The sequence below is a fragment of the Micrasema longulum genome, unplaced genomic scaffold (assembly GCF_059751315.1).
Source record: "Micrasema longulum isolate JH-2025_06_02 unplaced genomic scaffold, ASM5975131v1 h1tg001290l, whole genome shotgun sequence".
Classification (NCBI taxonomy): domain Eukaryota; kingdom Metazoa; phylum Arthropoda; class Insecta; order Trichoptera; family Brachycentridae; genus Micrasema; species Micrasema longulum.
This window is the reverse complement of record NW_028278477.1, coordinates 148,545-174,806: the sequence shown is the minus strand read 5'-3', so window position 1 is coordinate 174,806 and position 26,262 is coordinate 148,545. Positions and strand designations below refer to the sequence as shown.

General features: G+C 33.2%; 1 protein-coding gene and 1 pseudogene across 11 annotated transcripts in view; both read right to left on the bottom strand.

Moving 5' to 3' along the window:
• Positions 1-26,262, bottom strand: part of DIP2 (disco-interacting protein 2) — a 146,691-nt gene that overhangs the window by 31,845 nt on the left and 88,584 nt on the right. For 6 of the 11 annotated variants that reach the window (XM_088234804.1, XM_088234808.1, XM_088234798.1 and 3 more), the window contains 2 exons: positions 17,286-17,363; positions 13,304-13,429 (listed from right to left, as the gene is read on the bottom strand). In XM_088234804.1, the coding sequence (XP_088090930.1) occupies positions 13,304-13,429; positions 17,286-17,363 (204 nt within the window). Of the gene's footprint in view, positions 1-7,861; positions 7,958-13,303; positions 13,430-17,285; positions 17,364-26,262 lie in introns of all 11 variants that reach the window. The other 5 variants (XM_088234806.1, XM_088234807.1, XM_088234803.1 and 2 more) reach the window with 2 other exon arrangements.
• Positions 19,534-22,073, bottom strand: LOC148276067 (uncharacterized; annotated as a pseudogene).

The following is a 26,262-nucleotide window of genomic DNA, read 5'->3' as shown; positions in this document are numbered from 1 at the left end:
ATTTAGATAATTAAAAAAAATGTTATCATGTAAACTCTCTCCACGTTTTTGGCACGGTAAATTAACAATTTGACCCCTTTCGACTCAAACCAGATCGAACACAAAACGGTTCGTGTGAAATGACCCGGTTCGAGGTATCTCTCTATAGGGATATAAGAACATAATACACTTGTAAGAATCGTGAAGGAAGGCATCGCTGACAAAGTATACGTCACTAATGCGAGTAGAAGGGTTTCCACTGTTTAGAGATTATCTCAATAGAGATAAGATCGGGAGATTGCGGTGGTGAGGGTTGGAGGGAGGGGAAAGTTGTAGGGGGGGTGGACCGGTCGCAGCCTCCCAAGCGGATAGACCGGTTTTTTTATGAAGGTACAGCGATTTCTGACTGCCATACGCCCAACCCAAACCCAGTGGACAATAACAACTTGAGATACGTAGTTAGGTAATTACCTACTGCGAATTTACTATCCCGCAGGGTTAAGCGCAAGCATCCAATATGATAAATGTATGCCATTCGACTCGTCGACTTTTGACATATCCAGATTTAAGGATTTGGTATATCCGATCATGCCAAACATTTCTCACACGTTGTCCGTCCTCGTTTTGCATCAATTACCAATAATTTAAATAAAAACGATTTGTTTTCACCAGATGCTACGAATTTATCAGTGACGTTTGTATACAAATACGTAATACAAAAATAATCATCATAAATAGTTATTTTGGTTAGACATAATACAATACAGATTGCTAAAATTTTCGAGAAGGGAATAAGGAAAGAGTCATTTACGGGGTTTATGACCTGTTATTGGCTGGTAATTGATAAGTAGTCATTTTACACTGTATATTCCCCGTTCTTTCCACAATTGAACATTCATATTCCTTCATTTCTTTCATATATTTAATCTAATGATTTTTGTGAAGTAAAAGAAAATGGTCGTCACATTAATTTGATAGCTCCCTATTCGTTTTTTTGACACAAATAAAATATTATTAGGTTATTTGGGCAGGTACAATATATATAATACTATGAACATTATTACAGACAAACCATCGCGCTGGTTCCTCGTAGGGTTAGACACAGAGGAGAGAACGCCACATCACTCTGTCTTTGCATACAGACTTCGCTTATTCCCCATGCATACATCTTCTCTTATCATGCACACACGGCGATTATTGAGACTTTTGACATGTCCATCTAAAAGTATTTGTTGGATTCGCATAGTGAATCTTCTTACCCGTTCTTTCGCCGTCCATCCGCTCTACACGTCCACACCAACGCAGAGCTCCTATTTCGAATATTATTATATTTTCATATACCAGTATACAAATGATTTCTTAATGAACTTAGCTTATACCTACTGGGGATAGGTCCGATCAGACCCTTTGTAAATGATCATGTGAAAAGTGTTTTTTAAACATCATTTTCCTTGATTAAATCATGAAAAATTGTACACAAAACTTTACCACACGTCTTTTCGTGATTGAAAGCATATTGTGATGAAAGAATAATATCATAAAGCCTACGAAAATGCCTAAAAGGCGACATTTAAACTTGGTCTAATCTGACCCAACACTGCCATGCACGTATTTTTTGAGCCAGTGGGCTTTAAGAGTTAACAGATTCCTCTACAAACAATTAATAAAACAATATATTCATGTAAAGTCAACTGGGTGTTGGAGGAGAAGCCGCGCCTCAATATTTTTCTTCAACAATCGTGGCTCAGAATCCAAACCACATTATTTCATATCCGTATTTCTTCCACAGGTCATTAAGATGTTTGGAACATCATTAAAAGGATTCATCCATTATTTTCTTTCACCAATCGGTCGTTACGTAACGTTTAGGTATCTTTTGACGCGGCGCGGCCGCATCTGTCGACCGCGAAATGGCTTCACTCCACGCCCGAGGACGGGAAAATTTTGTTACCTAACTTTGAAATGGTGAGAAGTATCAATGATTGATATGCGCTGGATGCTGCACATATCATATATTGATTAATTTTTCAGAAACAAAAAGTTGATGCGAGAATTATTCAGGAATACAGGAAGCAATATTTTCGAGGCGAAAAAATCGTGGAGTATTTTTTCCGCGTCCGGCGGATAAAGAATTCACACAGTTCTGTGTTTAAAATAGAACTAGAACCCTGGGCCTCGGTTACAAAAGGAAGTTAACAGAATTACCTATCTTCAATTGTCTATAAATTAAAATAGTTTTTTTGTACTAAAATGGGTACTTACATACAAATATATGTATGTAACGTATAATTAAACACGTTTATTTATTTATAAATGTAAATATCCAATTTTTCATACAGAAAATACGATTTTACTATAGAGTTAATTGAAGGGACCTTGCCATTGTGATCGGAGCCGTAGACGAGGGTTTCCGACTCCATAGAAGGTGGCTACTTTGGGGTAAAAATCCCGATTAAGGTAATCGAAGGCAGATAAGTCTGCTTCGAAGTGCGGCGATTGCCGCGTTTGCTGACCTTTGTTCAGCGTTTGTTTCCTGGAAAGTGTGACTTTACATATTTTTTTAGAAGGTATTTTTACACTGAAATATTTCAGTGTCTCTGGACTGGCACTTGCAGCGTAAGACTAATCACCGTAACTTCATGTAACAGACCGAGAAGTGACCTTTGCGCCACTGGTTGCATGTTAAGTTATTTTGCTTATTCTGAAGAAAACAAACAAACCATCACGCCGTTTTTCTGTGGGGGAAAGCGGAGACGATAGAACGTCACTTTAGTCTGTTTTTGCATATAGACCTGGCTTTTTCCACATTTATATATCTTTTCATGCCACATGACGATTATTCTGACTTTTGACATGTCCAACTTCGGAGAATTCAGCCGTGCCAAGCCTTTTTCGGTCTTCCTCGTTTTCTGCATCCATCAACAATCGTATAGTGAATCCATTCATCAGTTCTTTCACAATTTATTCGCTCTACATGCACATTTGTGCACCTATCGTACATAGTTTTACTAGATATTACTAGATAGCATTCAGCCTACTTTCCATCCTTGGTTTTCCAATTCCACACCTTGTCCCCTTACATAAGGGTAGGCACAAGGACTCAGTTCCGATAAGAAGCAGGACCCTTCAACTCTGGAACGATCGCTATTTGAGTGAGACAACCAGAAGTGTAACTAAAATGTTTTTCCCTACAATTTTTCATGCCTATGATTTCAGAAAAATGGAAAATGCTGGCTACGAGCTCACCCAGATGCTTACGGGTCATGGTGGCTTCATGAGCTACCTGCATCGCTTCAAGCTCTCAGAGATCGACAGCTGCCCATGCGACGATGAAACTCCTCAAGATGTCCCTCACCTGTTGATGCACTCCCCCCTTTTCAGCTTTCAAAGACAACAGCTGGAGGCGCGATACAGAGGCCTGGGTGAAGATCTATGCGACATCCCATCGGTGATAGGTAATAAAGAACTCACACGAGAGGTAGTATCATACATGATAAATATAGCGCAGGAAATTGGTAAAATAAACCAAAGTAGGGAACAAAATGCCGAACACTCCTCTAGTGGAGCGGAAGGCCTGTTGACTACTGCCAACAGGCCAGCTTCTCCTGAAGAGTTTTAAGTGGTTTCCTCTCCACGTGAGCAAATGCTGAGAAGTTCCTGATTAGCCCACATTAATATATCCCTCCTGATCCCAATAGTTTAGATACATTTTAAGATATTTCATTGCAGAAAAATCCACTTTTTGAAATATAAACCTTGTATATTATAAGCAAGGTAAATAATAAAGCAACTCCCATATAAAAAAATTAAAAAAAGGACTCCGTTCCAGAAAAAAAACCATTATAAATCATTTATGCTCAATATTTTTTGACATTATAATATTAAGAGAAACATTTAGGTTGAATTAAGAGTAATTAATTTAATGGGTTAAAATGATACTAATTTATTTTGTATACGTTAGATCTTCGGGCATTGGCGAGTCTCACGATTTCGTTTATTGAAGGAATCCCCATAAATGTCATTTGATGGCCGTGTGCTAATTCTAAATTCTATTTGCTAACAAACATCTCTGAGCGGTGGGCTCGGGGTAATTAAGTTCACCGTAATTAATTTGGGTGGTGTACATCTTATGAAATACAGAAAAACAGTTTCGACTCATCATCTCGCCTCCATGTAACGGATGATATAGATACGATTCAATATTGTACTAATGCACGCCATGTGCACGAAAAAGATTAAAGTTTTATAAAAAAAACATTAACTTAAAATATTTTATGCAGTTGCATATTTAATGTTTAAATAACGTTTACTTAAATGTAATATCGCCGTAATAATTTGAAAAAACAATTAAAGAAATTAATTTTTAAAAAATGTTATAAAACTCCCTCCCAGTTATTGGGGTGAATTTTAATAACGGTTTTATAAATGATCATTATCTTCATAATATTATCAGTTATTGACCGAAGTTTCGGCCAGTAAAACATGTTTCAGCGGTGGTTTCGGTTTTGGACAAAAATTGGTGGAAACTTCGGCTCAACCGAAACCTGCGGTTGGGATATGTCAGCTTGTGTTCGGCTGTACTCGGGTTTATACATATATATAAATAATTTATTGTATTGCCATTTTCTAACATAAAAAAATAAAACTAGGTAGATTTTGTGATTTGTCGACTATAATTAATACTTCTAAGATCTTTATATTTAACAAGTTTTAACATGTTCCTAAAGCGTACATTGAAGAACTGTTACATATAGTTATATATGTACCATAACAACGAACAAAAAAGCGCTTAAAATAGACAAATTTACTCGTTAAATTTATGCCTTTTATTTCATTGTGTATTTTATTTAACACTTATTTGAATGAATTTGTAAAATTGAACAATGAAAACACATAATTTTAGGCATTTTGAAGTGATTTTTAACTTATTTACATAAGTTTGTTAGTTGCGGCCGAAACAATAGCAGACGCCGAAATTCGGTTTTGGTTTAGGCAAAAAATCTTGTTTCGGTCGGCCACTAAATAGTAAGTTCCCTTATTAAAGCATTTCTCATATAATTTAGGCATGGATTAGAACATGTATTAAGTAGTTATAAAAGGTAATACATAATATAATGACCTAATTACGAACTCTGCTAAGAGTACTCGGCATACTCGCATCCAATACTGAACACAAAAAAGTGCAATTCTTACATCAACACAGGTTTACCTAGTAAAACGGATAGTTAAAAAACAAAAATAAGGCTTCGGTTTGATGTCTATTTACGTATTAACAAAAATTAAACAAATATTTTTCTAATAATATAAAAGACACATAGTAATATGTAGACATACAAAAATTTGTTTTTGTTTTAAACTAATTTGACCCTGGGAAGAAATATTGATATTGCCACCGTGGGCTAAAGAGGTCGTAGGCCAATTGTTTATAAATAGCCTTGGCCAATTTAGGCACAATATCCGTATGTTTTAAAATAATATAGTGCACTCATGATTTGGTGTCACACATTATTTTATTATACAGTCCAAATGTATGATAATAATCCAAGTCGATAAAGACATCAATTCAGTTTGGACAGAGAATTAAGTATAACTATAATATTATGTTGTATAAGTAGGCATGATTTGCTCAAGCTACAGAATAAAGTAGAATCCGTAATACCTTATCGAATATAGTAATAAAATTTCAATATTCGAATGGTTTTTAGACGTAAAACTTTGGTTATAATTAAAATCGTTTTCCTCCCGATAATCTGCCATGTAAAAAGTTTGTTATCGTACGTAAGGGTTCGTGATTTTTTTTAACAAAAGCAATATTAACTGATACTTATGAAAAGTTATCTTTATGCAAACAAAAGGGCAAAGTAAAACAATATTACGCTTAAACATAGACTGTAAAATTCTGTTCCGCGGTCCACATAAGACTTACTATTATTGTTTCCAGGCACCGCTACTCATAAGTAAAAGGCACGTCGTGCCGTGTATATCAACACATAAATAATAAAACGAAATATATAATTTTGAATTTGTGTACAATTAGACCACTGAATGGAGAATGAATAAAATTAGACAACCGACAGCCGTAGCTACAAATTTTTTGATAGATTATTAATATAATATGTTAATTATTATCTTAAGATTAATTATTATTATTAATTGAATGTCAATTGGATTTCTATTCAAAATTAAGGTTCATGCTGATCAATTTGCCCCCATGTCCGCGCAAATGAAACAAAAACTCATAGATAAATTATTTTATTTACAATAGGTAATAAAATATCGAATAATGTTTCATTGACTGAGCCAGATCGTGATGTAGTTGAGTCAAATTCTCCGAACGTGTTTTTGAATCGATAGCTACTCTCGGATAAAAATACTGATGGAAAAAATCGAGTGGAGACGAGTCCGCCTCCTAGTGATGGTTGGTGCGTTTTCCAACCATGTTTGAGCCCCCGGGTTCGAGTCCGATAATTATAAGTATATATTTAAAATGTAGTTTTACATTGCAATAATTTATTGTCTCTGAACTGGCACCTGAAGCCTAAAACTGATTAACTTACCTCGAAATTGCATTTGGTTTATAGATGCAGTGCCCTATGCACCATCGGATGCGGATATGAATATGATAAAGAGCTAATTTAGTATCAAGCACAATCAAAGGATTACAACGTACATTAATTGATTAAGTTATTTCAGACTCCACAATTTCCCTTTGTACAATGATAGGTATTGTAGAACGCTAAAGATACATAATGACAGAACATTGACTGAAACAAAGGAACGATTAAGGACAATTACCGCTAGTAAATCTGACGCTCAGTCGCTATCAATCATTCAAACATGACAGAAAATCCCAATAATGTGATGCGGCAACCAGGCATAAGTACTTGCGCTGTTTGTTATGTGGTAAACAACAGACGATCATTCTGCAAACTCGAGAGTTATCGCAGTTTGTTCTGACGTTACAGAAAAGATTGCATCGCGAGTTATTCAGAGTTTACCAGAGTGAACAGAACCTGACGAATGTTGCTAATATGTATTTGTAATTAAATTCGGCATACTGATTGATGTGGATTCCGATGCACCTGAATTACAAATAACTTAATTATGATATTGTCGACTGTCAAAAATGAACCGTAAATAGTCCAACCGTTGATTTTTTTGTTCAGACATTAACGGTGGCGCGGTCAAGCCTAGTTCAGCACCCGTTCGTTGAAATACGAGTTGGAAAGAAGCGCTAGTCAGATGCCAGGTAACAACCACTTCAGTTTATGAATGCGCTAAGAGTCGATGGAATTATCGTTTACAATGCATACGAGTACACAGCGCAGTCAGTTCCTACTTAGTTTAACGGTAATTTAAACCATGCACAAAAACAGCGAAAAACAAAATGTAAATAAGGTTACCTACGAACTCGAGTATTTGTGTTAGATATAACAATTTTAATCATACCGAATACTGAATACCATCACCATGAAAGTTAATAAAGAAATTACACCTAGCTTTTTAATAACAACTACGAAGAAACAAGAACAAAGAACTCGCGAAGATCAAAAGATGAAAAGCGATATGAGTACTTGTCAATTATCGACTCATTGTTTCCCATAAATACTGAAACCGAAGGTCTGGTGTCTAGCAGATAATATACCAAAAATTGTGCTGAATTTTTTCCGACGAGTATTATGCATACTTGAAAAGGCTCAGCGGAATCGTCAAATAATAAATGAAGATGAGTGGCAAAATGAACAGGTAAGTAAAACAAAGGGGTCTTTTGAACTAAACTACTGCGGACGTTCGCGTCAATGCAAAGTAAGATGGAGATAGATGAGCACATTTCCGAGAAGGCATGGAGTGAAGAGTAGACCAGAACCAAGGCGGGTGGTACCTGAGTGGTAGCGGGTCTCGTTCCTCGTCAGGCGGCGGTTGCCGCGGCTGCGCCCTCCGCTGGGGCTGGCAGTGCCCCCTCTGCTGGGTCGCGAACCTGCTCCCGAAATACATACTACTCAAAACACGACTTTCACACCCCCAACAATACGCCGCGAAGGAACCAATCACAATATTATGTGTAAACATTTTATTTTGTTTGTTTACCTGTGTATCATAATTATGTATCATATTATATGTATGTAAAGGGCAAATCACTGCCGTGACATTTAATGATAACATCATTCTCTAAAAACACTTGTACAGACATGGGTAAAAACATTTAGACAATCTAGCGTTTTACAAAACAAAACTAGAGATAGGTGTATCAGTAATTTAGAATAATCCATATAATTATAATAAAACTAGAGTTTGTTTCGATCAACATTTCAAACTAAATTGTTAAACAATTTCCGCCAGAAACATAAACATAACATTTAGTTAACTCATTTAATAATAAATGAATTAAATGCACAAAAAACAAATGCTTATCCAAATATTTGATTATTTCATCAAAAAATATCTTTAAAAAAAGACCGAAAAGGGAGAAAATGGGTATGTTGATAGTTTTTATTGACCGAAAATTTACATTTAAACTTTAAATAAATCACAGAAAACCGCTACATTTCGGGGTTGTGTATAAACAAACGAATAAGTAAGATATTTTTATTATTGATTTATTCAAAACATATATCAAGCGGTAAATTCAATCATAGACATCCTTTCAAACTTAGGTTGAGCTCACACTAGTATTAGTGATTATAAAGAATGTTTGTCAAATAAATCGTAAAATACCATACTCTAATATACATAAACGAATCTATAAGTTACATAATACTAGGTAGACGTGTGAAATATTACACATACTTTGGTTGGTGGGTGCTTCAAAAGGTTTGGTTTAAATTTACATATTTATAATGTACATTTCAAGCTTTTTAGTATTAAATGATAGACGTAGCGTACATTTAGAGCTAGAGGCTACATGTTTTAACAGCACAAACGTTGAAACTATAATATTACCTACCTATCTATGTATAATTATACATTGGTTACGGTGAATATTTGAATGGTAAAATTAGCAGATTTTAAATAATTAAGACAGAAAAATACACACTGGTAAAGGGATATTTTGATTTGGTGAGCACATTTACCACTGTAATAAATTGGGCCTCGTGGTCGGTTGTGGGGTAAAAATATACAAATATGTAATGACTTGAGAGATAATAATTATTGGACGACACTATTTTATGTGAAAAATGAATTTTTATGGGTGCATCTAAAACTTCCACATTCAGTTTTAAGGCGGATACTTTTAGATACGAAGCTTGTAAAATATACTTGTTGAAATATATTTTTATTTAGAAATGGATGACGAAGAGGCAATATGTATGTGTGCATCTTTCAAAAGCATCATAATTATTAGAATTATTGAAAAAAAAAACAATAATGTAAACTGTATGGTTAAAAATACAAAAACAGAACGAGCAGTACGGAAAGAAAATGCAGGTATGAAATCTAGAATTATAGGTAATGTCTGAAACAATACAAATATCTATGTAGGTACTATAAAATAAGAATACGAATTTAGTCATCAAAGTATTTATATAAAATATTGCAAATATAATAACAAGATCTTAAAATGTATGTAGCTCAGGTGTAAAAATTAACACTACCTCAGTTGTATTATTCATTCGTCGAAGAAACTTTGGGTGGGTTTGGCAAGCATTGTAAATAAAAAATCAACGATACAAATATTCTGGACAGTGACAAAATGGTTTATTCAATAAATGACTAAGTAGTGTTAAGATTATTATGTACTCCCTTGTTTCGAGTGTACGGATTTAAGGTGATTAAACGAGAATATAAAACTAATTAATTTAATACATAGATTTCATTTTTTCAATTGAAAAATGCCATTTTTACGTTCATTTTTAACGGAATTTTTACAAAACTTGGTTTGCGGAAACTTTAAACTGTACTGATTGTAACAAATACCATAACGATATGATTTAGGTAATTTTCACAAAATGGCGTACAAAACAAAAAATATTTTTCTTATTTTTTGTTTTGTACACCATTATGTGAAAAAGACCTGAATTATATTTTTATGGTAATTGTTACAATCAATACAGTATAAAGTTTCCGCATACCAAGCGTTATCTATGAATAATTAGTTTCATATATTCGTTTAGAATCACCTCACCTAAGTGGTTTTCACGTGCATTGAGCCGAACAGGGGAAGACTCGCGCCTATTAGCAATAAAACAATGAAATAAAGCGAGTTTCCTGCGCTTAGTTTCTACTCGGCAGCAAGTTTAGGTACACGTAAAGTGAGTGATACGATAGTCTACGTTTACCAGGTGCAAACAGTAGTACCCTTTATTATTTCGTAATTAGCTACCAACCATTGTAAGACATTAGCTATTTGAAAACAAGTTATCGTTTGCAGCATACAAAAATGCGCATAATGTGAATGTACATGTATTATATTTTATTAACAATCTACCTAGTTACTTTGTTTGGATTGAAAAATAAATGCGACAAAAAGGATCATACCCAACGAGCGACCGCATGAACAATAAAGGATAATGCGTATGCATGGCATGTTCTACTGCGTAGGATATATTGTAATATAATGAACATATTGTCGCCTACCCTAAACATTACAATCTTGAGTTAAATATGCCATTCAAAGTGTAAATTCACGTGCTTCAAGAGGCAAACGCCACCGAGGTAACCTAGTTAGAAAAAAGTTCCATAAATCCGGATAATTTGTTTTTTACTATGTGACTTTTTATCATTAAATATTATAGAATCAAAAAATATGTTAAAAAATATTTCAAATATATCCTTCGTTTCACTGACTCCTATAGCTTGCATTGTCTAGATTAAAAACAAGCAAAAGTCACTTAACCAAGTTTTAAACACATTGCGTCATTAAAAACCTTCCAAATATTTTTTAATGCATCAGAAGTAAAATTTTACCAATGGAATTTATGAAAAAGACATAAAATAGTTATCCGCCAAAAGACAAAAATCTGATTTTTTCTCGGTCTCCAAACTTTGAAATTGCGATTTCTCAAATTGATGGTTTTTGGGTTACTGACTTTTGCCTGAACAGCGACGATATATGATACGCGTGTTAGAGCATACATACCGTTTTATATCACGTGAATTAGCATACATCTGATTTGATTGACGATTAAAAGCCACAGCGAAATGGGTGCGGGATATTAGGAAATGGTCCCTGACAATGTCTGCGTGGCAGTTCAGCGTGTTATGTTTATTGAATATGTACATATTTGTACGAGGCTCTCTTGAGCTGCGAATGGTAAATGGTACCTACCACGAGTCATCGACATCGGGGGACAGAAGACAGGACACAAAACGTGTCATAAGCACTCGACTATGAATAATGATGTGACAGAAAACGTTTGTCGGGATGAAATAATAACAAATGATAAAAACGTGATGTAGAACGTCCTTTTAGGCTCACAGTATTTATTACGTGTCAAAAGGAAAGAACTCTAAAGCATTTACTTCGTATGAGTACTGTTATTATACCCAATACTAAAAAACGAGAAATAAGTATTCGAGATTTATTTTGTTGAAAATGTACGTTTTATGATTAGATATACGAAAATTACGCAAAGTAACAAACCATCACGCCAATTTCCTTCGAAGCTAGGCAGGGGAAAATTACTGTTTTATCTTTAAATACAAATTAAGCTACTTCCACTTCTTTCCACTAATACACGCCGATTATGTTGATCGTCGACATGCATGTGTCCAAGAATATATTATAACATATATAGTCATTCCTTCATGTCTGTCCAAAAAGTATTACCACAAATATTATAAACCCATATTGTATCATGCATTTATATTTTTCATACGAGACCCCGGATCATTCATTCTATGGTGAGTTTTGTCTCAATCTCGGGAACACTGTCGCGTGGCTAAATGCGTGGGTTTTTGAAATCCCTCCTTCAAGGAGCAATAAATTGTTTAATCAAATTTAGTCTCTCGAGACATTAACGTTGTTAGAAAGATAAAACACGTTTCTCGGCTTGCGCTATGATTGGACATGTTTCGATTAATGCCATTGTGCACATTGATTGCTTTAACTTGTGAACGGAAAAATAGAGAGTGGGTACATTTATATATAATGCGGACGGGTGACCTCACTGCGTTTCCAAATACAAAACAGACACAATCATTATTTACTTACACGAAGTGTGCACAGGACTTTATGCAATGCACTGATCCCCTGCGAATAAATTTTATGGCGGCGTTTGAAAATATCATGAAACACTAAAAACAGAGAACCTAAATTACTGTCACGACAAAAAAGGCAAAAACAACACGAGAACAAGCGTGCGATGTATGGAAAAATGTGAGTGCGAGAATTTCTGGATATACTCACCTTGACGTCTGTGAGCTTTTGTTCGATTTACATTTACTGTGTCAAAAAGTTCTAAGAAAATATTAAACTTCTTCTAAAATGATTAATTTTGAATATATACTCATTATGTAACATTCAGGGGGCTTATATGGTGCACTAACATGCACACAAACGACACGATGCTCACAAAGTGTTGACAGCTTTTACGATACGAGTTTATTGCGCCATCATTTCATGCTCTATCAGTTGCACCGAACGATTTTCAGATTGGACTAATAATCCAATATTTAGTTTGATGGATGCGTGGATGTGGAATGCATCAAAATAATTACACAATCACAATAAACATATATACATACGTGTATTATGAGAGATAAGATGGAAAAGTTCAAAAATTCAAGCGGCAACGAAATACGACATTACCACTACCCGAACATTAGAAAAAAGTGGTAAAAAAAACTGCAAAAGTTTGAATAATTTTCAATGGGTAAAATTTAAAAAACCATCCTGTTAGTGGAATCTTTTATGTTGTTCTGTTTGTACAATGAACGGAACAGTATTTGCCAAATAGTATTCATTAAAGGACTGGGGATTTTTTTTTAAACGTTGATTTAGGTTAAAAGAACCATTTCGTCGGCTTACTGCCAGAAGTTAATCACAATCTACGCATCTATGCATTATAATCCTTTATCCAATAAGAATTCAGTATGTAAAATAAGACGTTGCCATAGGTAAATTCAATACCATTTCAAATTATTTCAATATGTCTATAACTGATAAAAGGTAGACGGAACATCAACATCGATTATCTCAGAATTGACACTTTGTTAGTTGATGATTTGTGGCAGTAAGCAGACGATTTCAATACGTAATTGATCTTTTCGGTTAGATCCAATTCCAATAAGCAACACGCGGGATTAGGATATTCGGAGAACGCGCTGAAGATGGTTCGGTGCAGCTGACAACAGGTGGATGTTGGGAGGCGTCTCTCCAGTCTACCTGAGTGGTATCTCTTCTCGTTGTGCGTGACGCGGTGCTGGGCACGGCGCGCCCTCGCCTGCAGGCGCGCGCCGCCCGCGCCGCCGCCCGCCTCGCCGCCCGCGCCGCCGGCCGCGCCGCCGCCCGCTGCCAACACACGGCTCGAGTGACTATTGAGACACGCTGGAGGGCGTCATTACGCGGCCTCGCAGTGCGTCGGCACGGGGAAGCTCGAGAGGAGCCCTCCGTGCCAACGCTACGGGACTCTGTCCCTTGTTAGCTACAAAGCTGAGACAATGAACCTATTTCTCAGAAACTACATATGCGTCCGAAGTTCTCGGCCGATTTGTCAATGGTCAATTTCATTTCTTACTCGTCTTATTAGGTACGTTTAAAAAAGATGGTATTTTTATAAGCCCATAAAAGTAAGCGGAAAACGACACTAACGGACATGTTACACACGCAGCTGTAACTTGCATTTTTATTTAGCCGAGGAATGATTTTTGAAAAATTCATATTTCCACTGGCATGAATAAAATGAATTTATTCATAAATCTTATTATACTAATTATTGGGTTATTAAAGCTTAAAAATACGTATTTTTTAACCATGTAGTTTGCCTTTAACCTAACCGTTGAGTTCGCGTTGATATTTGACATTGGAATAAAAGTGGAAACACGACCTTAAAAATCACTCCTCAGTGAACCATACATGCATGCGTTAGTATTGATGTGAGACATCTTATTCTTCGATACCCCCTGACAAATTGTTCCAGGTGAAATCTGTAATATATTGTTCACAAGGAAACATGATTTGGGTATTACAAACACAGAACCGAATAATATAATATACAAATAAAAAAAAAATCTATTGTAATGTAATATTAAAAAATACAAATGAAAAAAAAAACATCATGAATAAAAAATATGTTTAAAATAGTACAATAGTACAAGTACATATATACATATTATATTTTTAAGTAATTAATAAGTTCATTACCAATTCTAAAAAAAATTTGGTACATCGTTTTGAATATTATTTACTTCCAACAAATTAAATTTTTAATTAATTAATTAAGCCAATTACAAACTATCGATTTGAAATCAGGTTCCTAATTAGTTACGGCGAAACCGAATCCAAATACAGTATAATATCCATAAAAAAACTTGACAGCAAAATTACATTAATTACTCGATTTAATAATATTTATTTTGTGCTAATGGGAGTGGGGGGTAAAAGCTCATCTCAGTGATGTGGTTGGTACATTTCCATATGACAACAGCGTTGTAATGTATTAGGGGTATAATGAATATGGACGTTAGGTGAGTTGTAGCCACGGGCGCGCACCGACGCTTAAAGGATAGTACAGGTGAGGGAAATCAACAAAAGCCAAGCGTACTCGTATATACTATAATGATACGGTAATATTGCCACAATTAAAACCAGACAATAAAACGACAGCGAAATAAATCATTTTTGTTCGAGGAGTCAAGGTGACCTATCAATAATTAAAAAAAAGTCTGTTAAATAACTTTCATATAAAGATTTCGCATTAAATTAAAGAATTTATAATAATCTTGATCCTTTTTAAATCACATAGCTAATGATTTTCGCAGTAATTTTGATTGGAGTCTATTTAATAAATTAAAGACTGGTAATACTTTAATCCTCGAATTTCGGATAATCAGTAATCAGTTTTTTTGATATCGCGACATTTTTACGACTGGTCATTAGTCTACCAAAATTAAGGGATTAAAGTGTTATCGCACGTCTTTCAATTCCATTAAAAAAATCCAATTAAACTCCGCCAAGAAATTTTATAACTTTGATATTAATTGGAACCGAACAACTAATAATTTTCAGATGATCAAATTCAAATCTGTAATCACATATCTCAATCGGTACGGATAAAGTAACATTAGGTAATAGGGGATGAAAACACGTTAAACGAATTATATTAAATCGTATCGGCTTTGCAAATCTTCAGCGAAAAAAGTTTTTAAACATTTAAAATAAGTTATGACGTGGGCATGATTAATCTGTTTAAATTGCTTTGTAAATCGGCGCAACTGTGGTACTTAGTGTCAAGTGACTAGAAGTATTGCAGTTTACTGAGAGTGCAATCATCTACAAATAGTTTCATAAGTAACTTGACACATTAATTAAAGCGGCGGGGTTTTCATCTATTTAACTTTCAGCCTACTGAGCTAAACAGCGTTGCTTAAAGATTAAAACCACAAAATATAAAAAATAGCATCTTATTTTGTAAACTAAATATAATGCAACAATTAAGATAAAAAATGTACAATCTGGTTTCCAACAGATTGAAAATTCAGTAAAAAAGAATAATTGTTGACTCTAGATATCCAGATCAAATGATGAAGAGACCGAGTTTTGTTCTCTTCTCTACAACATTTTTTTAGTTATTTACGATTAGTTGGAAATAGTAAAAAAAAATATTTGTAAAAAATCATAAAAGCTCGAATACTTTTGTCTTTTTAAAACGCTTTAAATTTGTGTCCAGAAAGCCGGATTGATTTCGCAACACTCATAATCACACGACAGTTATCATCAAATCAGATGCCGGATTCAAGCTCCAACTATTAACACAATTGTGGAATTGACAAAGCCATTTAAACAGAAGTTAAATACAGATGTTTGAAATTAACAAACAACAAAGGTTATTATTTATTGATTTTACTTCCGGCGCAAAGAGAGAATGTAACAATAGTGAGTAAAATAGGAGGTCTACCGCAAATTGACAGCCTAAATGAGTGGGATATTTACATCCCTTTCAACATTTTCCAGTTGAATTGGATGTACTAACCGTAGCAGTGCACTGCCACATGCCGCTATAAAACTTTGTGCGATGAAAGGCGGCGAAGCAGAATATAATACGGCATCGCACCTACAACAAGAAAGCTGCCTGACGCAGACGTTAAGTGACTATAAAAGCACTCGACCACCCGTAAAAACGAAATAGAAAGTGCGCAGAAATTCAATCTACGCTTTTCTCTAATTCTGCTGAATTCAGCAAAACGGTCGTTTTCCCTTTTATGAAAGGGTAGCATTTTGGCAATTGTTTATTTGGAAATTTATTGACACATGTTTTTTTTCTAGGGGTAAAAGAAAACAAAAACCTCGCATCGCTATTAAAAAAATATTATGTGCATATTAATTTGTACCGACTTAAAATTATTTCACTGTTTTCGTAATGAAAGATACATTTACGTATTATTAATATGGATATTTACACAAATTTGTTTTTCTAATTAATCTACACGACTGGTCAAAAACATTTTACATTGATCGCATTAATAAAATAAAAAAAACAAAAGTAAACGATGCTTAAAAATATTGTTACTTTCCGTAAAAACGCGATTCGTTTTATTTATCTATTTTTATTACCAACAGTATTTTCAGTTTGTTCAAATTTTTGTAGACAAGGACTGGATTTAACTCCCTGGGGAGCTGTTAATATGAAAATATTACAACAGAGATGAAGAATATTTTAGAAAAATTAATATAGAAGTCTAGGCATCTACAGGGCTTATGACCTGTCATTAGCTGGTTTAAGTGGTCACTTAACACACTGTGTAACATTAACATATATATCCTATATTACCTTCTCTAAAATGTTCTTCATCTCTGTTGTAATATGTTAATATTTTTATTACATTATTTTTCTAATAGGTACGACATACCTTGGAAAATTACAGTTGGTACAAAGCCTGTTTCGTTAATTTTATACATCTATCTAGATTTAAGCACAATTCTGTCAAAACTAAATCAGATTAGTTTCACAAACTGTAAATGTTGAGAAACCACTTGGATTTTAAAAACGTATTTAAGTAATATCACGGCGCAGAAAGAGATGAAATAGTCGAGTAAGAGTTTTACATAGTATAATCGAGATGTACATTGAATGTGTTTGTATACGCTTCGGCTTTTATCGATTCGCGAGGGAGTAAGGCAGGATTGGAATAATGGACCGAGAACATACCTTGATGTTGGTGCTTGGGGACATATGGGCTGAGAAGTCTGGTCCTTTTCTTTTCATAACCCTTTTGTGTAATGTCACCTGTAACAAAGATTTTTCAATTAAACAAAGATGTTATTACAAATACGCAACATGACAGTGGCTAGAACATTTATTTCACAAGAAATCAATAAGAGACTGCTGTAACTGTTTTTAATTATTAGATGTGATTAACAGAATTAAGCTGTTTTTATCTTCCTATTTTCGCAATTCTTGTAAACGTAATGTAAGGCTCAGCCAATTCATAAAAAAAGGATGCATTATTATTTTAGATACTCTGGATCAGTTGGGATGATTTATACATGAAACGACAGTGATAATATTTTAGAGAAAGCGCAGTCAGTGCAACTTCATAAGTTGTGGAGTGGCGTGTCTATGCTTAGTAATTCCAAAAATAAGACGTTAATACGGCTTGTAGAGTAATTAAGAGTTTTCGATTCGCATTACGTTATGTTCATACATTCGTAACACCAATATATGTATGTAATAAATATGTCCAGTATATTGGCATATTTATTCATTTTTTAAATGGACTGTCATACTCATAGATTACAGACAGGGTAGTGAATTATTTACACTGTATATTTATTAAATTCCCATAGATAAACTATTATTATTGCTAAAAAGCAATATATTCCAACCAAACAAGAACGGACTAATATGAGTTAGTCAAGGTTTGCACCGATTTTAAAGCCGTTTGTTTAGTTTAGGTTTTTGTAACGGGATTATATAGGTACAAGTGAATAAACGCAGTTTTTGTTACCGTTCGTGTAATGGCAATATTATGGTAATAAAAAAAGAATTACAAAAGTCAATATAAGCTTTCATACAAAATGCCAGGCTTACAACAAAAGGGACAACGGAGGCAGTAGATTTAAATTCAATTAAAATCGCGGTTTATGTACCGTAAAACGGGGTGTAAAGGGACAGTTTGTTTTATATAAGTAAGCGTAGATCGTGTTTTTTTAGCTATAAAGATGATAATTTTGGATGCACAGTTTGTTTTTTTTGTCTTTCTAACTATTTGTTTCCTTATTTTGTGGGTTACCATTGCACATTCTTAAATAAATACCGTTAATGCAAGTGTTCCTGTTTACCTGCACTGCGGGGTCTATAGGGACGCCTTTGGGGTCATTAGGGACATCTTTAGAAATATTGATAATAATCGAATTAAATTATTAGAGGATAGGTAATAAAAACATCAGAATAATAATAAAATATTTATTTCTTGTAAGAATTTATAATTAGAGTTTTTTATTATTTAAACATTCTAATGAATATGCTGTATAATTTTTAGGTTACTTTTTCAAATATGAATCTTGTATAATTTTTGGTTTAATTTTTTTTTTATAAATCTTGGGTATAAGGAAATATAAATCTTGGGTATAAGGAAATTCATGTTTAAAAAAATATACATATTAAGCCAAATATGTGAATATTATAAATGTTTGTAAAAGGCAGATTTGCCGTTTATGTTTAAAAAATAAAATAAAATAAACTTACAATAATGTCTTTCGTAAAACTAACCTCCATAACATTTTGTGCAAATAAACTCACAACTCAAAGCGTCAGTAGTACAGAAGGGCAAGCTAAATTTTTGCATACAATGCATTTCATCCGCCCATTAGGCATCTTCCAGTTAGGCATGTTAGATTTATAATAATCAACGTAATTACATGCACAACAGTATTGTCTATTTAATTAAAGGATATTTGGTTTCACATTTTCTAGACCTTGGAGAGCAATATTCTTGCATGATTTGCCGCTATTAATTTTTTTGTCATCTTCATCCACAAGAGAATAAATTTCGTCTTCCACTTCCATTGCCTTTTCTATGTCTTCTTTATCAAAAGTATTTTTAATTAGGACTTTTAATGGTTTATTATGTTCTGCTTGATAATATTCTTCTGGATGATGTTTTAAAGGAATAACATCAACTAATTTGATGATTTTTCGGCAATTTGCGTCATATTTTATAATGATATCGTTCTTACTAGTACCTGCAAGACACTCGTTGTTTGCATTAGCTTGATGGAAAATAACATCAGCAGCCTTTATATGTTGTGATTCTATATTGCTGCTATTCAAATAATGTGATTTCGTATTTTTCGTCTTCATATTTTTGATTGATTTTAATTTGATCGTTTTCTGTGTTTGAGCTTTTTTTGTGTTGCGCTTACGGCTTGTTTAAGACTCTCTATACATGTTTCGTCTACACCTTTTTCTTCTTCCAAAGAAATTGACTTTTTTTTTTGTTTTCTTTATTGTTGGAATCAGGATATCTAAGATCTTTCAAGAGGGACAGTACAGATTCAGTAACTTCCTTGGCACTTTGATAGTTTTGACGTTCTTTTGGAAGTAAATCTAGCACAGCATTCCGATTCAGTGGGTGTAAACCAGTCTTTTTAAATCCTGCAATTATGTTGTTTCCTGCTTTTTGTGATATTTTTTCCGACAATTTTTTCAAAAGTCTGGGAAACATACTTTTTGGTATGGCAGTTTCTTTTCGTCCATCAGTCGCCTTTTAAGTAGCCAGCAGGTCTTGCCAGGCCATCTTTAATGGCCGAAAAAAAGCCACATCAAGCGGTTGAGTCAGATGTGTGGAGTTAGTAGGTAAAAATACAAAATCTATTTCATGATCTCTGCATTTTGTAATTATGTCGACCGATAAATGCGAAGAAAGATTGTCTTCGAAAGTATTTCCGTCAAACCAGCCTGATACTGTACGATTATATCTTGCAAGTAAAAGGCCACCTTGGGTCCAAGTGTCATACATATTTGTAGCTTTGTACACTACGTATACAGGTAAGATTTCGCCAGCTGCTGATCCAGCGTACATGATAGATGTTGAACTTTTGCTGAAATTAACGATTCTTTCAGGGTACTTGCAGCCTCTTTTTGCGATAATCTTTTTACGACCTGGATCATCGCTCAAATTAGTTTCGTCGTAATTAATAATATTTGCCGGATCAACATCACGCAACGAAGCTTCCAAATTATCAAAATAATCAGAAAGAGTCTTGAAGGATATTTCGGCTCTGCAATGTTTAATATTTTGACTTATTCTTTGAGAAATCTTGGATTTGTGGCGCTTTAAAAAACTTTCAGCAAAATCACGCCCTGGGAAGTTTTTTTTTTAAATCTGGTTACAAATGTGGAAAATGGGGAAAATTCCCCACGTCAGTCTAAATATCCTTTCACTACCAATCGAAGATCGTAAGCGTCTATTGGGTAACCCCATTCAGCACAAATATTTATGTTTTCTATAATGAAATCTTCTGTTTCATCAGAAATAACTTTTTGGCCACCTTGTTTTTTTGTATGCCGCAATTTATGACGACTAAGTACACTTTTAGGAATTCCACTTTCTGAAGCCGCTTCGCGATAGCTTTTACCACTCTTCAACAATTTCAAGGCATTTTTTATATCCTAATTCTTGTATTTTTTACTACTCCTCGTGTCGGGCTTATAGGTTCGTGGCATTTTCTGTAATTAATAAATAAAGTTTTTACTTTTAAATAAGACATATAAAAACAATGAACACATAAGTGGATTCAATTAAAAAAAATAAAACTAAATTTTTGTAATCTTGTCCCTTTTCCCCCCATATGGCGTCCCCATTCACCCCATTTAACGTCCCCATTCACCCCGTATTGGGTCCCTATTCACCCCATATGGCTTCCCGATTCCCCCGATGTATTTATAAATTGTCTGTGAATTCACCTTTCGTTCTAAAATAAATACAAATAACAGCAAATTAAACTCACTAATAGATCCTCTTTATGAAAAAAATCTTATTTTTCTCACTGAAAAAGCCATTTTAAAAAATTTCAAGGCCTGTGTACACTTTTTCGGGAAAGTTTTGCAACGAAATATTCTGACCACCAGCATGTTTTTCACAATATTGGTTTGAGGTTATGAAAATTACACTGTTGACTGTTTTTAGTGTTGCTATATTAAAAAAACATATATTTCCCTATGAAATAACGTGGCGGTTTTTGATGTATAAAAGAATAGTAAAAAATAAACGTGTTGCCAAAAGTTCTACCTATATCTGTCCCTATTTAGACTTAAGTCCCTATACACCCCGTTTTACCGTAATTGAAATTTAAAAAAGTAACTCGAAAGCGAAACCGATAAGAAGACCGTCGGTTTTTAAAAATGCTTTCGGGTGGGAGGGAGTACTCTCACTATTTTTTGCTCAGTAGGTAGATAGTGTGTGAGTAGGTAGGTACATACAAAACAGAAGAAAAATAAAGTATATATTTAAGATACAGTGAAATTATTATAATCTATTTTAACGACTATAACTGATGGTAAAGGACGCATAGAAAGTGGGATCAGATTAGGAATTTGAAATTGGAACCAGGAAAAAAAAAGAATTGTTCATTTAAAGGTTTATTCAAATATGCAAAAAAAACGAAAGTCACTATTAAATAAGTTTAAATAATCACGTTTCATAAATGTTGATAAAGTACCCACTGCTAGATACGAGTATGTTAGGTCTACCGCTGCTGCTACCATAACTACACAAGAAATGGTAAACAACACGATACAAAGGTATTGAATAAACCGGTTTCACCATCTTGTTCAGTTGAACAATTAAATTCAATATCTTCAGATACAATATCCAAAGAGTAGAATCCTGACAATCGGATAGCGCAAAAGAAAAATGGAAAAAATCAGTACATACGAGTACTTACATTTTACTGTGCTGGAATTTGAAATCACCCAATAAACTTTTACTGGCATTACTATTAGATTAAGCAGCAGCGAAACGATAAAGATTCAATATTTGCGAGTTATTTTACTACGAAGTGCGAATTCATAATAAACTTTTGAGTTTGTCCAAATCATTGAAGAAAGATATCTCAATTAAGTTCTAAAAAGAAGGGATATGGAAGTTGCAGTGTGAGAAAACATAAATCAGTCGGCGACAGGTAAATTTTGCAAATGCTTCCATATTACGCTTATTTGTATAAAATACCTACCTGGTGAATAGTCGTGGTCACAAATTATGAATTCTGTGCTCCGTAGGTAGAATGAAGATAATCTGCATAAACATATTAAAGGTACTAATGACTTAGTCATCCATTGTTCATTGTTCCGAAACAATTACTATCCATTACCAAACCCAAGGTCCGCAAGAATGCTTATTTCAAAAAACCAATACCAAAAGAAAAAAGCAAATTATTTAGACACAGCAAAAAAGCTACGCACTCATAGGTAGTATTTTTTAAATTGAATTATTACAGTGGATGATCTTATTATTACGAACGCAGAAATATATTATTTACACATTTTTCAATTTGATTTTTAAAAAAGTCATTTTAAAGATTTGTGTATATTTATTTGCATTTTTTAAATACAAATGGTTCAATAGCGCGTCCAGAAGAAATTTCTAAAATATATTAATTTTAAACTTCATATTCCAGCTGCTTTATTTAATTATAATCAATTGCTGTCTTCAGCAAATCTTTTAAGACTTTCTAATAGAAGAATCCCAACTGACCTAATATTACTTTTTAAAGTGATCAATTCATTAATTGACTGTCCAGATTTACTGGAGTTGTGTTTCCGTGTACCTGGTCGACATACCCACCACAGATCTCCTTTTTGTTCTGCAAGTTCTAGGACCAACTATCACATGCACTCGCCTATCCCCAGGCTCCATAGATATGGCAATCAGTATGAGGACAAGGCTGATATATTTGATTCTGGACTTGATAGTTATAAAACGAGTCTGATTTCTTTTTTTCTCTCGCAATATTATTCTTAAACTTTTCTTTATATTTAAAAATGTTTTTCCTTTTTTGTTTTTTCATATTTATGTATTTATTTCGTTAATATTTTTGGTAACTTATGTGTATTTACTTACTTGTTACTATTGTTATAGTTATACAATTTTATAATTTTTTGTTATGTTTTTTTAAATGTTTTTTTTTTTTCATATTTATGTTCAATATATGTTAAAGGCAATTTATGCTGTTTATGTAAAATAATAAATAAAATAAAAAATATCACTTCAACATCGAGACATATATTTACAGATATTACGTATATTTTTAATTTTATTAGACGATTTAGAGACTACGGTCAATTTATTTAGTATTTAGTTATTCCGCCTTTGACAGCTATAACAGCTTCAATCCTTTTTGGCACACTTTCTTTGTATTTTATGGCATTTTCTTGTATGCCTTCATTATTATGCCAGAACAATCGATAATCTTTAAACTACTTTCAGATTTGTTTTTTCCTCCTATAATATTATTGTAATTAAAATAAAAAAACTAGTTTTATTATTATTATTATTTATATAAGATTCATCAAATCTCTTATAATCGTAAAACTATAAAATATAAATCAATAATCAGTAAATTAAACTTATCAAACGAATAATTTTGAATCACCAACACAGTTTAGATCAAATAACTGATATCAATAAATTAAATTAAAATCAATAATCACGAATCTAATGCCAAGCTGTCTTCTTGTCCTGCAAATATTCTTTGACTCTGTAGTAGTTTTTTTTAAACAGGCTAGGCTTGAAATATTTTTTTTTAAATTTTGTTGTCTAAATCTGAATTTTATCAGGTACATTATTGTAGAATCGTATGCAGTATCTATGAATAAATATTTTTTAGGTAATTGACAACCTTAGCACGTAATATAATATGGAACCTTCAATGGTCCATTAGAATTAAGTCTAATTTTGTGTAGTCTGAAACTATGTAATTGTGCTATATGTTTCCTGTATTACAGAAAATAAAGAAAACAAATACCATAAATTATAAGCATGACAGATTTCGATTTTGATAAGATATGATCGTTTCACGTCCAAATAATTCAAAAGTATTCATCAGCTTCTGGCTAAAGCCGCCTGAATGCCATAATCATTAGTAGAGTGTTCAGTGAAGGGACATGGCAGAGGAACAGCATTTAATTATTCTTAAGCCTTAAGTGGATACAAAAATTTTACAAGTAATTTTCTGTCAAATTTCTGGGATATCAAGAAAACGTTATCAATTTTTTTATATTGAAGTTCTACAAGACAAGATTGTTGAATATTTATATTTTCAACAACATCTCCCTTTCGAAAAAAGAATTTCTTTTGTAGATATCTTTTCCCGATATTATCATGGTTTGGAAGAAGGTAAAATTTCTCATAAAAAAACCTTGAATATTTGATTACATAAATGTTTGAATGTATATATTAAACATTAAAAAAAAATTAACTAATGTGGTCACATATTGTTATTGTATAATTTCTTTAAAATATATATGTATTTCAAGTAATAAATATGTGTACAGTACGAGTATATTAATATTTCATACTCGATTTTTTAATATTTTTATTTTTAAGCACTCTTTATACCACATATACGTTAATGGCAGAAATGCCGTATATAAATAAATAAATTCATACATGTTTTTTTTTCTATTACAATCTACTTTTACATATGTGTTCTAAATTGACACAGGACATAGGTCCCATGGAATATAAAAAAAGAAAATAAGTCTAATTTTGAAGGAGAGTAATAGTTGTAAAAGTCAAATAAAATAATAATTTTAAAAAGTACAAAAAAGATACATAAAATGGGGTTCGTTGTGAGATTAAATTAGATTGAGAGTAAGCACATAAATTAAATAAATAAAGCAAAAAACGAATAAAAGTTGAATGTTTTAAATATTAAAGATATGTTTGATTTATTAAAGGAAAAACGACTATATCGGAAAGTTATAAATACTCATAGACTACACAGTAGTTTTTCATTAAACAACAACAGCTCTGATTTATCATCTAATTCAATAAATAAATAAGATAAATAACAGGGAAATAATATTTGAAACAAATCAGGCGTGAAAGACCAAAAATCTTCACAAAACATGGTAAACTGTAGAAAAAAATAAACATGGGTAGCCAATACTATACCACTACTCACTATTATAATTATCAAGTACTGAGATTTCCATTTAACCACAGAAAAATAAAAGTAATGATACCTGACAACCAACAACGCGCGGTCCCTTGTTATTTGTAGAGATCAAAAGATTTTTTTAACATTTTCCGGTTGACACTCGATTACTAGGTAATTTACGATAGCTGCTTCGGAGGAATATCGGATCAGTGAACAAATTATATCGTCCACCTACCCATGAATTTTATTAAAAATGGTGTCACAATACTCGTGAATTTTTACAGAAGATTATAAAAGGCTGTACGGTATGTTTGATTGGTTGCGAAGAATTTCTGATTGAGTAATCTTCGAATATTTATACAAAAATGTGAATTATTTTACAAAATTTCATGCACGATATTCATTGCATGCGTCATAATCATCATCGTCTTTCCTTTACACACACCTAACGGTGTAAAGAGCATAGTGCGCTGCATTGTCACTCTAATCGCAGCATATCAGCGATCATTTGGAATATACTAGAAGGCAAGATGATTAGTCTTACGCTCCACGCGTCAGTCTAAGGATTATGAAATATTACAGTGCAAAAATACACGCAGGTCGACTTCAGTATACCTGCAGGCAAAACACACGACTAACAAGATCACGAAAGGCGGAAGTAGTCAAACTTTATACAAATAATACAACATTTTCGGGTGGAAAATACAAGTGAATTAAATTTAAAGAGCTTTTACATTGCTATTACACTACCGAATTAATAATTAATTAAAATTATTCGTTTTGATAAATCTGCAAAAACTCTTTGCCCTTAAAGTTATCTAGTCACGATTCGCCTAAACATATATTTGCATGTTAAACATGAGAAAAACATAGAATAATTAAAAATTAAAAAATTAAACTAAATATTTTCTAATATAATTAGAAAAATGGTTTCAATACCATCGTTAGATTTATATATGTGATCGTTTTAGAAAAGAAGTAGCTGTGCATGTTAATTTATCGACATCGTTAATAAATAGACG